The 18,302-nt window shown below is 44.3% G+C and overlaps 1 protein-coding gene across 3 annotated transcripts in view; it reads right to left on the bottom strand.

Moving 5' to 3' along the window:
* NEDD4L (NEDD4 like E3 ubiquitin protein ligase) overlaps positions 1-18,302 on the bottom strand; it is a 341,009-nt gene that overhangs the window by 48,730 nt on the left and 273,977 nt on the right. For 2 of the 3 annotated variants that reach the window (XM_030868038.3, XM_030868041.3), the window contains 5 exons: positions 11,797-11,928; positions 11,177-11,296; positions 9,912-10,109; positions 3,716-3,793; positions 2,238-2,292 (listed from right to left, as the gene is read on the bottom strand). In XM_030868038.3, coding sequence (XP_030723898.1) covers positions 2,238-2,292; positions 3,716-3,793; positions 9,912-10,109; positions 11,177-11,296; positions 11,797-11,928 — 583 coding nt within the window. Of the gene's footprint in view, positions 1-2,237; positions 2,293-3,715; positions 3,794-9,911; positions 10,110-11,176; positions 11,297-11,796; positions 11,929-16,903; positions 16,964-18,302 lie in introns of all 3 variants that reach the window. The other variant, XM_060311136.2, reaches the window with a different exon arrangement.

The raw sequence follows: 18,302 nt of genomic DNA, 5'->3' as shown, positions 1-18,302 counted from the left end.
CTCTATTGCTTTCCACTGAATAAACCTTGATGAATTAGGGAGACCTGGCAGAAATGTTACATTGTCAGCTAATGAGGCTCTCCTAAACAGACCTTTTTCTTACACAGTCTTTGGTCATTTAATTTACACTGTATTTGGTTAAGAGAACTTTTCAGTAGAGTTGAGCAAAGGCAGATTTTAATCTCCACGTGAAGGATCACAGATCTCACACTGGCATAGCTCAGATCAACAAGGCTCTGTACGTGGTCTATAGCCTATCGTTTGATTCCCAGGAGTGAAGGGGGGGAGCCGCCCAAGTGCTGTGTGGTCTGGAAAAGAGGAATGGGGGATGTCTGAGAGGAGCTTGGAGGGACTGATTAGGAATAAGGGAAACACCCAGGCATTTAGCAAGGAACCACCCTTTCCCATCGCCTGGAAAACAGGAGCTGGGCAGGCCTGAGGCTGGAGGCACGGCTGCTGTTGCCTCTCAAGGCAGGTTCTCTCCACTTTCCAACCAAGGGCATCGACTTCCTAACACAACACCGGCACCACTGGCCCTCCGTGAATGGACTCCGAGTCACCATTTAACAGGCGTTTACCGCATATTACACTAGGTCTATGCACGCCTACAGAAGAACAGTCCATGATTTTTCTAATTTCTAATGTATACTAGGATGGCCCTTTGCAATCGTGTTTTTCTTGTTTCTGGGTCCTTACGGTACATCAAGAACATTTCATAAAGTTCTTTTTCAGGTTGGCCTGACATCAGACCACCAGCCGGAACATGGCCACAATGTTGTGTGAAGTACTCTCCGTGTGGCGGACCAAGGCTGTGTTACCGGTTAAGACCTTCCTTTAATGAAATGCTCATTATCACTCGTACCTCTCTTTGAAAACTGAAATTGTAATGCATGAAAAAACTGAAAAGGAAACTTTTGTTTTTAGTGGGAAAAAGGCAGTGTGACTCCTCTTCTATTTCGGCAAATTCTGCTGAGAAAGAGAATCATAACTAGCACAGGAAGGAAGGAAGTGGGGGTACCCGCATATGGTAAAGCATTTATGGCAGCAGTTCCATGCTCACTGTAAAATTCTGGAACGTAGGCAAGAATCAGCATTTTCACTGGTCGAAGACAAAAACCAGGCCTATGTACTTTGAACTATCTAATTTTAAGCAAGGGTAACCCACACCCCTAAATACACCCAGGACTCCTACTTTTGGTTTAATTCTGAATTGTTGGGCTTCTTGCTCGCTTCGATTTCTAAAAACCCCTCAATCTCCCGTGCCTGAAAGCGAAGGTGTCTCTACCATGCACTGGTCGCTTAGGAACCCAGGAAGAGGCCCTGAAATGAGAGACAGTGACAGGCCCCATCCACATGAGGACCCCTCGAGGCCACGCTTCCCGGTCAGCTCAGCAACATGCTTAACTAACCAATGCAATCAGTTAAGAAAACGTGAGGCTGGGAAATCCGGTGTAGACTTAATGCTCATGTTTATGAACCAAATGAAAACAAAGATAAATATGTTCCACCAGATCACACGCGCATGTGAACTTTAAATCTACTTGAAGACTTTTCAATATACATTTTCAGACGTTTTAAGGGATACACTAATATGATCCCATGGAGAAAATGTCACTTCAACAAGGGGGAAAAAAAAACAACAACACTGGCTAAAAGCAAACCTTTATTAGTTTAACTTTTAGTTGGCATGAGAAACCACACATGTATTCATAGGAGCTGGAGCAAATGTCTGCAGCAAATGTAATTTCAAGAAAAGAACTGCACATGTATTAGTGTGTTGGGTGCAGGGAAACATGCTGTGAATAGAAAATAAGTCAGAATGGGCATCTTGCCCTGAGACCTCTGGAGGCAGCTTTTAAAAAACGTAGCGGCTGCTTCAAGCACTGCTCAGACACAGGTTTCTGACATAATCATCGCTTCTAATCTTATTTTCTATTACCAGAGTGTATTTATTAAAAGCACAAAAGTCAAGGGGTCATCAATCAAAAAAAATTTTTTTAATTAAAAAAAACCGTTAATAGGTCACAAGGTCAAACTGGAATGGGCTACTTTAAAGCAAACTGGGGTGAATGCACAGTACCGTACGAGGGCACTGAGTCTCTGGTATCATCCTCGCCACATAACACTTGGCTGCCTAGACAAACAGTAAAATGACACAGCTTTCACTGTCATATCTGAATTACCCTCATCCTCCCTTCACCTGCAACACCTATGCGTCCATAACGGCACCTACTTACTATGATCAATGTAAAACGTTCGGCCATCCAAGTGAATTCTTTCTTCCCAACCAGGCTGGTATCAGGGGAAGAGAGGAAGAGAAGACAAACATTAGCCAGCAGTTCCAAAATCAAAGGCAAAAGGTAAAGACTCTAGGACACCTCCTTACTCTTCTCCCCTGGGGTACATTTTTACGTAAAGAATAAACTAAATAGAAACATTTCAAATGAACTCACTCAAATGACAACACCCAGCAACACACTTTAGCACATGTTCTACAGTCTCAGATGCACTCACTGTATGATGAACAAGAAAAACAGGGGTTATTATTTCAAAAGCTTCAAAGGGAAACCCCAGCACACTGTGAAACAGTTGAGCCTGGGGCTGAATAGCTCATTTAATTAAATGAGTCTTTATTGAGTACTAAAGGGAGGATGAAGGGTGATATAAAATGTGAGAGACTGACGCTTTACTCATGTCATCAGGTGGTTGAACAATCGAATACGGAAATCCTCTGCTGTGAACTCTCACTACTCAGGAACCAGACTTGGATACTTTTTCCAAGATCAGGCTGGTAGGCTTTCATGATCTGAACTGTGCCTACTTGTTACCTGAAAGTCAAGAATCCAACAGATCTAGACAACCTGCAGTCTTTCACTTACTAAACTCTCTCTCCAGTCTCTCCCCAGTCTCCTTCCATCTAAACCCCGGAACCAAATATTTGGAGGGTGTGGGGTATTTGTATAACCTGATGAATAAAGACTGCACCCTAATCTTTCTAGCTTCAAATTTTGCTGTAATATACCATACACCAGGCAACAGAAAGGTTCTTGGAAAACAAACACCCAAAAAATTCCCAGCACCCTTCCATTTCCATCCCACCTTTCTAGCCTGTAAGGGTTTTTAAAAAACTGGGGGTGGGTCCACACGAAAGCATGTGTGAAGGTTCCATTCAAAATCTAACTTGGAGTAAATAGCTTGACTCTCACTCAGGCCCCAAAAGAGAACAAACTAATAAAAAATTAGATTTATAAACAGTCGCTGACAAGGGAGAAAAATTTAAAACATCTGCTGGATAAATGACTTATAGAAACCTTCTGTGATTACGTACGCCCTTTTCTTCCACTTTTTAAAAAAATTTTTGTTCCTATGACTGAATCAGCAAGCAATATGGATGGAAATTAGCTGGTTGCTAAGTTACAAAATAAACGTGTGCTGCTTAAACTGTCACCTGTAGAGAATGCCTCGTCCATCATCCTAGTTGCAAGGTCTGCCTTTCACTAGCAGTCAGCCATTCAGAAACCCCTTCAGAAGAGCTAGGTGTGGTGTGAACTGTAGCTATCAGTTCAGTCACACACCCGATTCTATTAAGAAATGACAGACCAAGGGGACTCAAAACGCCTGGAGAAAGAGAAGGTCACAGGGCTTCCCTATCAACACTGGGCCCATGAATGAGTAAACATTTTCAGACTGGTCCGTGTGTCTCCAGTGTACTCACAGGAAGAGGGCCAAGGTCATTGGGGTTTAAAGATGCCTTTGACCGCATATGCACTGGAAATTTCAGGCGTGGGTCTTCCTGCAAGAAAAATGTAAGAGGCAGATGTTAGGAGTGATCTCTGTGAGCGGTACTGGTCCTCCCCTTCTGGAGGTGTGTGTTCCACAGCAAGCAGGCTGCCTGTGTGTTTGGGGGGGGGGGGCTGCTGCAGTGGGGAGTGGAGGACCCCACCTCCATACAGGAGGCCTGGCTGACCATCTCTCCAAAAAGATTCTACTCTTCCTCCTTGAACTTGATGAAAGGAGGAGAGTAAGAATGTTTAAGTAAAAGGTTAACCATTTCCCCAAGACCCTGAGCAGGTGAAGAGGAAGAACGTTCCAGCAGTGATGTTACCATGGAGACCAGAGTAGAGGATGCCAGTGAAGATAAGGAGGATCTACTCCACAGAGAGGGAGTGAGGACATCGTCGGACAGCTCTCTGTGGACCCTGAGCTCGGGCTGAGGGCAGCTAGCCTGTTAGAAACACCCATTCCATCAGCACTTGCATCTGCTGTTGCTCCCTTCCACCCTCTCTTGAGCCAAAGCCGAAAATCTGAATCTGGTTTGACTGTCCAGGCACGTCCTGCCCCAGTTAGTCGGCAACATCACAGAGTGGCATCCCGATGAGAGAACTTTACTGGGATTCTTGATCAAGTTCCACAAATTAGATCTTAAAAGTTTAGGGCTTCCCTGGTGGCGCAGTGGTTGAGAGTCCGCCTGCCGATGCAGGGGACACGGGTTCGTGCCCCGGTCCGGGAAGATCCCACATGCCGCGGAGCGGCTGGGCCCGTGAGCCAATGGCCGCTAAGCCTGCGCGTCCGGAGCCTGTGCTCCGCAACGGGAGAGGCCGCAACAGGGAGAGGCCCGCGTACCGCAAACAAAACAAAACAAAACAAAAAGTTTACAAAGTATTTTTCTTAAGGGATATGCTTCATAAGATACCACACAGAACCAATGACAGAAAAATACATACTCTGACATCTTGGGTCATGCTTTATAACTTACAAATCACAGTCAGGTGTGTGATCTTGCAACCACCCTGTTATGGGGGTTGGATACGTAATCTCTGCTCCTTTAGATGAGGAAACGGAGTCTCACAGAGAAGGAGAACTTGCCCAGAGGTTCTGGTTTAGAGCCTGGCAGCTGTCTTTCACTTACACAGACCCAATTAAAATGCAGTGTAACTGAGAGAATCCCTATTTGAAACTCAAAAGATTAGAAAACAAAATGATAAAACTCAGAATAACACATTATTAACCAAAGAAGCCTAAGATAATAAAAAACAAAACAAAAAACTCCCTAAAACCTTAAAAAAAAAACCCTTTATTTCATTAATGTTAAAGCCTTTGTTGCTGTCAAACTACTAAAAGGTTTTCTGCCTCAGCATTTTCCCAAGTCAGCAAGAAAATGAAATCGTTGGTATAAAACTGGGAAAATAAAAAAACTCACTTTTGTTTGGATATGAAATTACATATGATTATATACCAAGACTGTATTAAACATCTCCTAGATTACAAGAGAGTGACAGCTAATGGCTATGGGGTTTTCTTTGGGGGTGATGCAAACGGCCTGAAACTGATTATGGTGATAGTTGCACACATGTGTGATGGTCTAAAAATCATTCAGTTGTATTATTTTAAATGGGCGAACTGTATGGTATGTGCATTATACCTCGATAAAGCTTTAGAATTATTTTCCCCAAGTTTACAGTCTAAACCATTAGTATCAAGGGGTAGTAACAAAGTGATAGATTTCTGGAGCTGGCAAGAACGACAAGATACGCATACAAATCAACCTTTGCTCATTAGAGGCATAAAATAGTCCAGTATTCTGTAGTACACTTGAACACCTACAGTGTAAACAGATATGCTAGGTAGATTTAGGATTTAGAAGGTCTAAAAAGCTGATAACCTGGTAAACATCTGTGACCGCTTGGCCATGGACCAAGGAAAACCTTAGAGCCCCGAACCCCACTAAAGCTACCTAAGGCCATCTCTGGGCTGGCCCAGGTAATGCCGCCACTGCAGGGGAAGCTTGGGCAGACCACAGCCACTGCTCACGCTGGGATTAGAGAAAGGCTGAGGCTGCTATTCCACGGGTGAGGACAGGGGCTTCTGCATGCTGCGTGCGAGGCCGGCCATGCCTTGGAATCACACACACAGGCTACTGTGAAAGACAATCGGCCCTTTTGGTAAAGAGCTGGTGATTGAAAGAAAAAAAAAAAAGCTGAAATTAAAGAAAAGTGACAGGGGTGTAGGAGAAGGAGCATGAGGCATAAAGTAAATTCAGTTTCACAGGCCTGCTAACGTGGCCTTGCACGGAAACCCGGAATTCATAGAATGTGAGGGCTGGAGGCCCCTGGGGGTCACGTGATTTTATTATACCAACAAAAATCACAATAATGGCAGCAGCTGCCATCCATCAGGCTCTGCGGGCTGAGCCTGGGGGGCAGCACGGAACCCAGCCTCCCACGGAATCCCCTGAGTGACAGAGGGGCAGCTAGACGAGCGGAGAAGGGCAGCCAAGGCCCCACAGGACTTGGGACAGCTTTAGGAATGACAGTCAGCTGGACTCCTAATGAGGTCTCAAACGATACACATGTGAATGAGTGAAATACACAACACACTTGGCTGTTTCTCCCTTTCCTCAGCATAGTAGGAGCACTTCTTCGCAATTATACCAGTATTTCACAGCTGCTTCCCACAGTTACAGCTGAAAGCGTTTTTAAACAGAAGGCAAAGATCAACATCTTATTTAATTAAAAAAAAAAAAAAAAAGAGGCTTTGGGGCTTCCCTGGTGGCGCAGTGGTTGAGGGTCTGCCTGCCGATGCAGGGGACGTGGGTTCGTGCTCCGGTCCGGGAAGATCCCACATGCCGCGGAGCGGCTGGGCCCGTGAGCCATGGCCGCTGAGCCTGCGCGTCCAGAGCCTGTTGCTCCGCAAAGGGAGAGGCCACAACAGTGAGAGGCCTGCGAACCGCAAAAAAAAAAAAAAAAAAAAAAAGAAAAAAAGGCTTTGGGGACTTCCCTGATGGTCCTGTGGTTAAGACTCTGCGCTTCCAGTGCTGGGGGCGCGGGTTCGATCCCTGGTAGGGGAACTAAGATACCACATGCCGCTCAGCTCCCCCCCCCAAAAAAAAAAGTTTCTTCGTGGAATCATTTAAAAATATATAAAATATGGGCATGCTGGCTAGCTGAAAAGACAACTGTGCTTTTTCGATCCTGGAAGGGAACAACCACCAGGGCTAGACTATAGTGAGTTTTATTAGTTTGGACCTGGGTAGAAAACAAACCTGAAACTTAACTGAGGTATAATCTTTGTTGCCACAAAAATAAGCCAAGGCTTTGTCCTGTAAAAGACATAAATATACTCTTACACACATGCTTTGAGCTGCTTCCTCAGCAGAAGGAATGAATGCATGAGTTGAAGCCCTCCTGTAATCTCTCCCCAGCTCCCCGGTCTCTGCCGTGCATCCACAGCCCGCCTGATCCAGGTGGGGACAAAGTGATGCTCATCTGCTGTGTCAGACTTTATTCCTGATAGACGGCTGGCACACGGCCTCCATTATTTGTGTGTGCGAGAGGCCGTGTTTTATAAATAGACTTCAAAGGGAATTTTCCTCTATCAATGTATACGAGGGAAATGCTGGCCTGAACATTTTCCTGCTTCTGGTTAGTGCAGGAATCAAGAGGACACAGGGTGCTGGGGGAAGAAGTACAATTTTCATTATTCTCAACCTGTCTGACCAATTTGTTTTTTTTCCTTTTCCTATGATAATGCTCAAATCTAAGAACAGCTGTTCTCTCTTATTTGTTCTCTCTTTAAAAAACAAAGCAAAAAAATAAAAATAAAAATAAAAAACAAAGCAAACCCCAAACAAAGTCAACACAGGTTTTAAGCCGAAAATTATCTTTACAGTTCTCTCCAGCCTTCCACCTTCTGTCAAAATAAACAAGCAATTTAGAGCCTGTGTTCCACAGCGAGAATTTTGTATGGGCCTTTGTTTAGCAGGGATAACGCGGCTGTGTCAGCACATCCGAGTTTAGAGGAGAAGCGTGGTGGTTTGTGGAATTCCCAGTTGTTACCTTAAGGATTTTCAACGACAGCAGCAGCAACAAAATGTCGTTTTAACCAATTAAAAATTTAAATCAGTGAATCACAAGTATCTGGTGGAAAGGGACAATTGAAAATTGAAACTGGGTTTCACTCAGCACCAATGCAGGCAATAAATACAGCTGGTGCTATTTTAAATAAAATCTGCCCAGCTGCAATTACACTGCAGTTGTGGTGTGAAAGGCTGTGAAAAGGTTAGGGGATTTGATTACTAAGCTAGTTCAAATGACTAAAATCATAGCTTATGTTGGCAAGCCACAGGGGCCGCACACACTAATCCAGTTGCTTTTACAATATTTACCCCTATTTCTGGAGCTCCCGTTCCTGGCTGAGGAACAGAAATCCCAGCAGCGCTGTAGTAAGTAGAAATGGGTACACCAGCAGGACTGCTACAGGTTCTCTGTCCACGAGGGAAAAAAGGTTTTCACACCAATCTCTCTCACTCTATTTCCCAAGGAGCGACCTATCTTTTACTCTCATCTTGCCAGAGACCTGTAATCTTATCTTCAAAGCTACATGTTATCATATATGCCTTAGCAGTAGTGACGCGTTTACCAAATGAATGTTACCAGATCTGGATGATAAATTCTCTCGGCAGGTTATTCCTTTACTTCAAAATCGGAGCGGCTCTCACTACGGGGTGTTGGGAAATGCATGGGAGCTTTCGGGTTGCCACTAGGATAGGGGTTGGGGGGGCGGCGACAGTGGCTATTAGGATGCAGTGGCAGAAGCCAAGGATGTTAAACATCTTGCAAATAACAGGCACAGTCCTGCCCCAAATGCTAAGATTGTCCTCGTGAAGACACACTGTACCACGATCCATGAGGTCTGAGAGGGTCTGCTGGGCCATCGAATCCAATTCTCAAGGGACTGAATTACCATCACACCGCGGGCAAAGTGTAAGTGACAGTCCAGACCGTTTGGGTCCAGGTCTCTTCCTTAACACGATACTGCTATTCTTTCAACTGGGTAGACTTGGTGTCTACACTAGAAATGGGAATTTAAAGCATGTGTTCACTCTTGGTCCAAGACCACAGAGCTAGGGCCAGTGACAATCACCAAAACTCAACCAGCTTTCACATACCATCAGTTCTGAGCAAGCAGCCCAGAGGACAGAAAGACTTGAGTTACGCTCGGTACCCAATCAGATGGGGATATAAGGGAGAGGAAGGAAAACAAACCTTCGGTAGCATCAGAAATAGAAACATGAGGACGCATTTCAGGCTAATCATTGGTCTAGAGACCACTCAGTAGAAAGATACCATGACTTTTAAAAGAACTCTATGCTACATTAAATGAGCCACCACTGACTCCCCTGAAGAAATGAAGAGTGAACAGAGGAACATAAAGATACACGTAGGTGCTTTTCGTTAATCTCATTTTTCTCAGGTTAACACAATGCACGAATTCTCTCTCATGCATGATTCAGGGGCACATGGAAGAGCCCTGTGATAAGAAATAACCAACTGTGATAAGATGTTCACAAAAAAGAGCTATCAAATCTACCAAGTCTTTAGTGTACCTCCTGATCCACAATTAAAAGAAAGTAATGTAGCACAGAGTATAAAATACGTATCTGATGTGAACAGTAAAAACTAAAATGACACATCAAATAAAAATAAAGATGGGTAATGTCAACACAGATGCAAAAAGAAAGTGACAAAGAAACATCATTTCTAAAAAGATTAGAAATCCTAATAAGGTTACAGCATCCTGAGATGGGAAGCAGTAACATCAAAATCCTAGCTATATGTAGCACTACCTTTTTTATTCCATATGTGGTAAATTGTCACAACTGGAGCTTTCCTGGAGTGCTCTGAAGAAAAGGCACCAGTACCAAAGGTGGCCATTAGCCTGTGCCCGTAAGTCACCTGCTCCCCGCCAGCCCCCATGTGCGGAGTCTAGACCAAGCTGAGAAGACCCTCTGGGGACATGCTTCACTGCCAGGAAATTTCTCTGCAAGAACCATGGATACTGGGTAAGGAAATAAAGGAATGAATGCCAGACCTCAGGATGAAAATGGAGCCAAATAAAAGTAGCGACCTTACCCATGTTGTAGTCTTTGTGTTATGGTCAATGAAGAAGGGCCGGCCGTTGGGCGCTATCCTCATTTCCCAGCCGGGCGGCAGGAAGCTCTGTGTGACTTTGTGTTGTGGTTTGGGGGAGTTGTAAGGTGATGGCTGTGGGGACTGTGGATTGGAAAGGGTATCTTTCACAGCCCGACGTATGGGTGAATCCTTGGCACCCTAAGGAATAATAATGAGCATTAGAAGTCTTACCAGGTGCTAGTCCAGAGGGGTCAACATGTACCTGGGGGTCACGGAACACTCCTCTTTGAAGAGGGACAACGGGGAAGCTCCTAAAAAACCTGCTTGGTTTACTTTTAAAATTAATCTAACTGTAAGGTTTTTCTACTGGTTAAACACACAACAATATGAAGTACGTATAGCCACCATCCTTTGACAGCTACTTGGTATGTACCCCAAATACTGTTCTGTAGTGAGCATTACGGATGGGGATTTTACAGAAGGTGGAGAAGAACATGCCCCTGCTCTCAAGGAGCTCACAGTCTAACGAAGATGGACTGGCAATTTTTAGAGCAGAAAAGCAAAACCTCTATCAACCGAGACAGCCACCTGGAATTGCAGAGTTGTTACCCAGGACATTTACATCACAGTTTGGAGGAGATATCGCCCATTCCCACTTATCAACATCTTCAACCCGGGCATGGAGAAGCCCGCAGCCATCTCTAAGATGCAGTCACGTTTAGAACTTCAAAGGTTTCGTCTCTGGTATTTGTGATGTTAAGGGATGTCCCTAAAACCACACAAACAGGAGGGCGCAAAGCAGGTGCCCGGCAGTGACTCAGACGCAAACAGGCATCAGAAACACGGAGGCTGATACAATGGAAGACCTCACGGTCGAAAGGAAAAACAGATCAAAGCAACAGCTATGTTTAAAAACTCAACGTAAGCATTGGTATTTGAACCAATACGAGTTATTATGCGAGTCTCATGAGGTAACAGGCAGTAAGGAGTGAAACACAACACGAATGGAGAAAGTTCTGAAGAGAGGAGCCCATGTCCAGTACAAGCCACCATGGCCTCAGCCCAATGAGAATGAGAATCAGGTGAGTCCAGGGATGGGAAGCATGGAGTGAGGCTGCACAGGGACACCCCTCACCACGGACACAGAGACTGATTATCAGAGCGGAAGGTGGCTGCAAAACCCAAGTCCCAGTTCAGAGAGAAGAGAGAATGAGGAGAAGTCACAGGATAGACGTGACCCCAGTTAGATGACGTAGCCTTCTCACCTCCAGTGGGGCAGATAAAGTTACTGTTGGCGAACTGAGGCTACGAGGCCGGCGGATCTGAGGCTCGATTAGATGGTTGTTACTGTTTGTGGCGGATCCGGATGCACCGTCTTCTGCAAGCTACGTTGGAGGCAAACACAAGTTAGCTTCGTGTGAGGCTCTCCCTGCGCGCGTGACTGGAGGGCGGACCCAACAACACAGCCAGCGATTAGGAGAGGTCTGGCCTGTTTAAAGCACGGAGGAAATGACTACGCATAATAATGGGGGGAAGGATGGGGAAACACTCCAAGGAAATAAAAAATGAATCACCGGCCGGCATAAAAACCAGCCTCAGAAAAAAAGGGGGTTCGGAGGCATGCTACCCATCGTAATAAGCAGGCTCTTACTTTGAAAATAACCTTTCACGTCACATTTTTAAAATGGACCATCTAGGGAGAGACTGAGTCAGGGACCAAATTCTTCGTTAGGGCAAATACTATGTTTAAAAGGAATGCATTTGCGAGAAAAATTTTCTTAAACATGGGTTCTTCAGAACAACACATAAACATCGGGAACGTGGGATTCGCGTCCGTTTTGGCTTCTACTGCCTGTGACTATAAGCTGTGTGGCGATCTGCATACCTGCACGATAGGTCGAGTCCAAGTTGTGGTTCGATTGTTATGATTGACATAGTATGTGCGTCCCTTAGCATCTTTTCTCTCTTCCCAGCCTGAAGGTAGGCCCGGCGTGGTATGTACATAGGCCACTGATGGCTGTTTGTGTAAGAAATTGTTATTATTTAATATCTTGCATTTGTTTTCCGATCAACTTAATAAAGTAATACGTACCCAGAATTATTTGTGCTAGACAAAGTGAGTTAATTCTAATGGTACCGAAAACACGAGTGCCTGGAAAACAGCAATAGGTTTCCAATAGATTTAAACCTACTGTGAAATGAACTCCCACACAAGCCCCAGGGTCAAAAATCTTACAAAACTCAGTTCCAGGCCATGCAGCCTTCAACATAAAGGGTTGCTGCCAACGTGATCATAAGGAAAGAGAATAATATGACAATTCGTTTTAGTTGCTGCATTTTACTGTCAAACCACGTAGAGCCTAAAAGGTATTTCAAATTATTAAATGTTATCGACTCTGAGAGGGATGCCCTGAATATTGTCTCCTCAATCTAGCTGTCACAGGGATGCTCTCCTAGTCTATTCCTAAATTCTTCACCAGCTTAGGGCCCTTACACTACGTAGCTTTCGGCACGGGGTGGGGGACACACACACACACACACACACACACACACAGAGTCTGCTCTCTACGAGGCCTGCTTTCACGCTAGTGACTGACCAGAGTATCTCAACTATTCCAGCCCGGGACGCCACCTGGTGATCTGAGGCCAGAATTCCAAAGAAGCGTGATAACTGAGGCTGTATTCCCCACCCACCCCCCCCCGCCCCCGTCCTCCCGTATGGAGTTTGTCTCCTTAAAGGGTGAATGGAGCACACGTAGCTTCTGGGCTTAGAGACATGTGCAGTACAGAGTGACTATGGTTGGACAGTTCAAAGTAGATTGCAAAAGGCTTCCTGCGACACTTTTGCTTGTAAGAAGCAGTTTGAGAAATGCAGGCGGGGTGGAGAGCTGCTGGAAAGCAGGGTGTCTCAAAGACTCACGGAGGCAAGGGGATGTTTGCTTGAGGCCGGTGCCTCAAGGGGGTGCTGCGCATGAGCTCTGTAGCTGGGAAAGGGCTGCTACTCTAAGGAAGGGGGTAGGAACAAGAAGCCAACCATGACTACCAAGGCTCTTGGGAGAGCGTAAAAGAAACAAGAGGCCAAGCATCAGGAATAATCTCTTACGTGAGGTTACAAAAGGAAACCACTTCTTTTAGGGCACCGTCTTCCCTAATTAGGATCTTCTGAAAGTCCAGACATTTTACCAGATGCAGTTTTCTTGTTAGGCTGAAGATGTCAATCTCTTAGCCCAATCTCTCCTTGTACTCATCCCATCTTTCGTGTTCTCTGCCAACAAGGTACCTTGGCAAAGAGGGCCCCCCAGTCCACTGCAAGACCTTGAACTGAAAAGCAAGATCAGGGACGCAACCATGTCATTTGGGGACTGCAGGCAACGAGGCTTAATATCTTACTTCATGAGCTCAAATAGCACATTCCAGAGAAAAACAGACCAGGAAGCAGCTGCCTTAATGGTTATTTCTAAAACACATTTACCCAGCAGGGCAAGTGTACTTATCTGAAAGACAACTTTCTGCTAAAACTGCAGCAACTATTTCCTTGGCATTATTCCAGATAAAGTCCCCAAGGCCCCAGAATGGCAATTCCAAGACTCTGAGTACGTAGAGTCCTGGATCTAGCTGTGGGGATACAACAAGAGTGGAAGAAACATCAACATGCAGACCTGATCCTTCCATGAGTATTAAAGACAGATGAATCTGTCTACAGCTGAAAGCTGTTTCCACCCTCCTCCTCTCGCTGTGACACCAACACAAAGGAGCTATTTCCAGGCTACTTTTTATCTGGGCACTACAGCAATGGATTCTGCTGACCCAGTGGACTCTGTAACCTAAGTTAGTGGTTGATTAGTATTTTGGGCCAAGTACATGCTATCAAGCCTTGACATACTGTTTGTTTATATGAGGACCAAAAATGTTTTGGCTGAATGGAATACTAAATACTAAATGCTGCTTCTCGGCCTCCCCGTTGAATTATTTTCTGCAGAGAGGCAGTTAGATGTGCCCTTAGAAAACTCCATTTTGGAAACTTTAAGGATAGTTTTACAGCTACAGTATCCCTGGAAAGGATATTTACAAGGAAGCTAATAAACTAAAATAACTGGGATGTGTCATGGATAATCTCAGGACTGAGTTCCAGCAGAGTATTCCAGCAACCAGGTTACTTTCATAGATCCACAGTTAATAGGGCTAATCAGTTTATGGAAAACTAGGAGTGTTGTAGAGAACACTGAATTTGATTAAAATGTTCCTTCTACCTTCTATTGAGAATTGAATTGGCAACCTACGATCTAGTTCCATTTACGCAAGATGGTGCTATTAAAATGGTTCTTTATAGGGTTCTTTCCAAGTGTCCATGAAGAACAGCCTGTGCTGATGATTCCATCTGTGACTCAAAACACCACCTCCCACAGCTGGGGAGGGGGTGGGGCTCAGCTTCTACGAACAGACCATGGCAGGGGCACAGACCATGGCAGGGGCGCAGCCCTGGAGCCAGCGTCAGCCTTCTCCTGCGGTGTGCGTGGAGTGCGCGCGCTTCTGCACACGTGCCTTCCTTACCACCTCGAGAACATGTGAATTAATCAGGAGACAAGTTAGAAAACGGCCAGTCAGCTTAATTTAACACTTCACAGCTTTTCATCTGAATTCCACCGCTGTGTTTCACAAAGCCAAGGAGCCATTTAACTGCAGCTTCATGGTAGCTCCATTTATTTCATTAGAATGAAGAACTCAATTACATTGGAGCTGTAACAGTTTCAAAATGCCTTTAAAGATGATAAATGTTTGGCGCTATCACAGATTCTCCAAGATTCACTCAAACCCTGCCACACTCTTACCTCAGCGTATTATTAGGGTATATGTAGCAAAACCCCCAAACTGTGCTATGCCTCTCATTTTCTCTCACAGAGCGGGCTCATGCTTAGCCAGCTGGAAAGTGGCACCAGTGCGTACTTATTTGTCATACGTCAAAGGGTTGCGGCTCTGCAGATGAGAATCAGGGCTTGTTCATTACACCGTAGAAATAAAAGCACTACCATGGAAAGAGAGCAACACCAGGATGGCTAATAAAGCCACATGGCGAGCAGTGCCCAGGGGGTGGAGGCTGAATGTTCATCGATGTGGGAAAATTATATAAACTGCGGTGCACTCACATCACTGACTACTATGTAATAATTAGTATGTCCCGAAAAATGACCACAAGTGAATAATATCAAGTTGATAACTAATACGTATATGAGATCCCACTTGTGTGTGTGTGTGCGCGCGCGCGCGCACGCGTATGTGCGCACGCATGCATCCACGTGTATGTTTACGAGAGCACAGAGGAAGGAGTGGGATGGGGAGTCCCAGGGTAGCTCCAGGATGACACAGCACACTTCAGTGTTGTGGCTGACAGGGAAGGAGATGGAATTGGAAAAGCAAAAGTAAAGGCTATTCGTCACGAGGGATGGTGAGGGTGCAAAAGAAATAGACGTGATAATTTCTAATGCAGCCATAAGGTTTGCTTATTCCAGGCGAAAGATTACCAGGTACGTAGAAAGCATGAGAGTAGATAAAACATTTAGGAAATATTACTACCCAGTCATTGAAAATAGAAAACAAAACCAAATTCCTATTTTTAATTCATTGCTGGGGGAGGGAGAGAGCACAGGCAAGAAGAAAAGCACAGTGGCAGGGCCACGGGGAGCTCATTCACATGGATCACTTCGTCCTGCCAGGTGATTCTGACCATGGATCCCAGGACGATCATAATTCAGTTTACCCTGTCATTTAATATCATCAGCTCTCGCAACACTCCAACACTCACGTCAGGTTCCAAGGCCAACAAAATGCAAAAATGATAGTAGATGCTCAGCAGCCCTGCACTCTATTAAAATCATTTCACGAAGTGATCTTTCCGCCTCGCAGCTCTACTCCCATGGAAGTTACTAGCGCACAATAGGAAATATACGAGTTTATCTGAACTTTCTTGAATTCTACTGGGGGCTGACCCTGGCCCACCCAACACATGCCCTTCACTGCAGCTCAATACTTTAAACTGGGTTGATTTTTGCGGACTGCCACTTCGATTTTCCAGTGTACAATGCTGAGCAGTAAATCCTAACAATGTAACCAAATTGTTCCTTTAAATCAACATCCTACAGGAATTAGCAATCGTATATGTATTTAAAGGTGTTCTCGAGTAATAAGCAGTTACGACAAACATACAAAGGTAAAACAGTAAGGAAAATTCTTCAAATAGCTATAGCAGCTCCAAGCATAAACTATCAACTAGCCTGTCTTTAGGGATCAAGGAGAAAACAGGCAACTTAGTACACAGTCGTCCAAGTTACCCACAAACACGAACAGTAGAAATTACTTAAAATAATGAGTAATAAGAATAACAGATACTTGGCTTAAAAACACCATTTTTCTAGATCTTTTCAATTTCTTAATTATACTCTTTCCTCTCTCCTCCTAAATTATATGAACACTTGTTCATACCTGTGAACCTGTGAGTAGGGGCCCCTGGTAGCAGAGAAAGGTCACTGGTTCACGCTTGTGATACAAAAAATCTAACCCAGCCTTTGAAACGTGGTACGGGAAATGTATAACTGAAAATTCACATGTATAATTGCATGCAATTCCTGTGGCTTCCTTGATTCTCCTCCAACCAAAATATTTTACCCAAGTCTTCTAAACACACGGGAAAAGCTTATCAGGAGTACAAACACTAAAAGGCAGAAACAGACTCTAAATGATCAGATTAAAATGCACTTTAAACAAAGCTTGACAGTATTCCTCATAAAACTATACGGGACTAAAAATCAATTCGTTTTACCCGGTACCTTCAAACAATGGGAAAGTGAGAGGTTTAAAATAAGAAGCATGCAGCTCTGTGGCACATAAGAAGCTGCTCTTATCAAAAAAAGAAGAAAAAAGTGTATATTCACCATGACCCAAAATATTAAAACCAACCCCCAGTTTTGCCGTTCATGTCTGAACGAGGGTATCATTACCGTTGGCGCCTCACCACCCGTGACAGTTGATGAACGTGCTCTCCCAGCTGGGGCACTGGGCTGTTAAATGATAATTTACATCAGTGAAATGCATTTCGGGAGACCACCCATTGCTTATTGAATCAGGAATCAGTGCTGGTGCAGCCAGTAAGGCAGGTGACATGAATCAAAATCTGTGCAATCCACCCGGTCCAAATAAAGTTGAGCAACCACTGATGACCAGAAGGAAAAGAGGAACACGATGACCCTCCCAGCCAGAGAAGGCTCAGGTTGCAGCCCTGACCTGGGTAAGCGATGAACTGACAACCTCAACAATGTGAGATGTCTCATGGAAAAAAAAATGGAAAGCACCACTATCGTGCCCCCACTGTTAAATAATTAGCAGATTATTAAATCTGTCAAACTCAGAGATTCAAGTAAGAGGCCACTGGTGATCAGTGAGTTCACAGCTTCACGGAGCACAAGGAAAGAGGGAAGAATCATCAGTTTTCAGGGAAGTGAGCTCTTTTGGCCAATAAAACTGACACTGATTTTGGAAAAGGAGAGAAAGCACCATTAATTCATCAAGGAAAATCACAGCATCATCTGAAGAGTATCCCACTAGTCCATCACAGCTGACTGTTCTGTTTTGGGGGAGGTCTGAAAGGATCCCAGAAAGGATGCTTTTGTCAAGCTTCTGACCTCCCAGCCCTTTCCATGTATGTCACAACTGCATCTATTATGTTGATTACTCAGTTGACTAATGTCCTATTCATTCTGTAAACATAAAAGACGTAAAGCCTAGGCAAAAAAGGTCCTTTGAAGTTGAGCAAAAATGTACACAATAGGGAAGACACTATGATTGCAAAAACTGTTAAGTGCAATCTTTCTTTCCCTTCTTCAACTTTATATGCAATAAACAGTGATCATTTCATTGCAAACAATTTCATATGCAATAAACAAGCGCTACCAATGATCAAGGATTTGTCGTAATACAAATTTACATAAAATTTGCTTTTAATGTGTTTATTAAACATCTCCCAAAGCAGTTCTGGCCTGCTTTCCAATCAGAATATTCATTTTTATTTATGTCCTATATTATTAAATACCCTTTACACGTCTATATTTCCTGCTAGTTATGAAAACTGTGGGAAAGTGGGAACAAATTATAGCCAACTCTTGAGTCAGCAGAGCTGGCTTTAAAGAGAAGGGACAGAGGCTTTGTGGGTTAAGAGCATTAGTAATGGCAAGGACTTCTTGCCGCCCACCCAGAAGAGTTCTTCCTATGTTCTTGAGATATAGGTCACTCCAACACAGCTTCAGGGACCAAATGAAGTTTTTTAAACAGGGAATTGTTAATGTTTAGGTCAAGTAAGCACATCAGAATTGGTATTAATTTGGATGGAAAAGCAAAACAATG

The sequence above is a fragment of the Globicephala melas genome, chromosome 13 (genome assembly GCF_963455315.2).
Source record: "Globicephala melas chromosome 13, mGloMel1.2, whole genome shotgun sequence".
In the NCBI taxonomy this organism is placed as follows: Eukaryota; Metazoa; Chordata; class Mammalia; order Artiodactyla; family Delphinidae; genus Globicephala; species Globicephala melas.
Note: the sequence above shows the minus strand (reverse complement) of the source record. Positions and strands in the feature narration are given on the sequence as shown.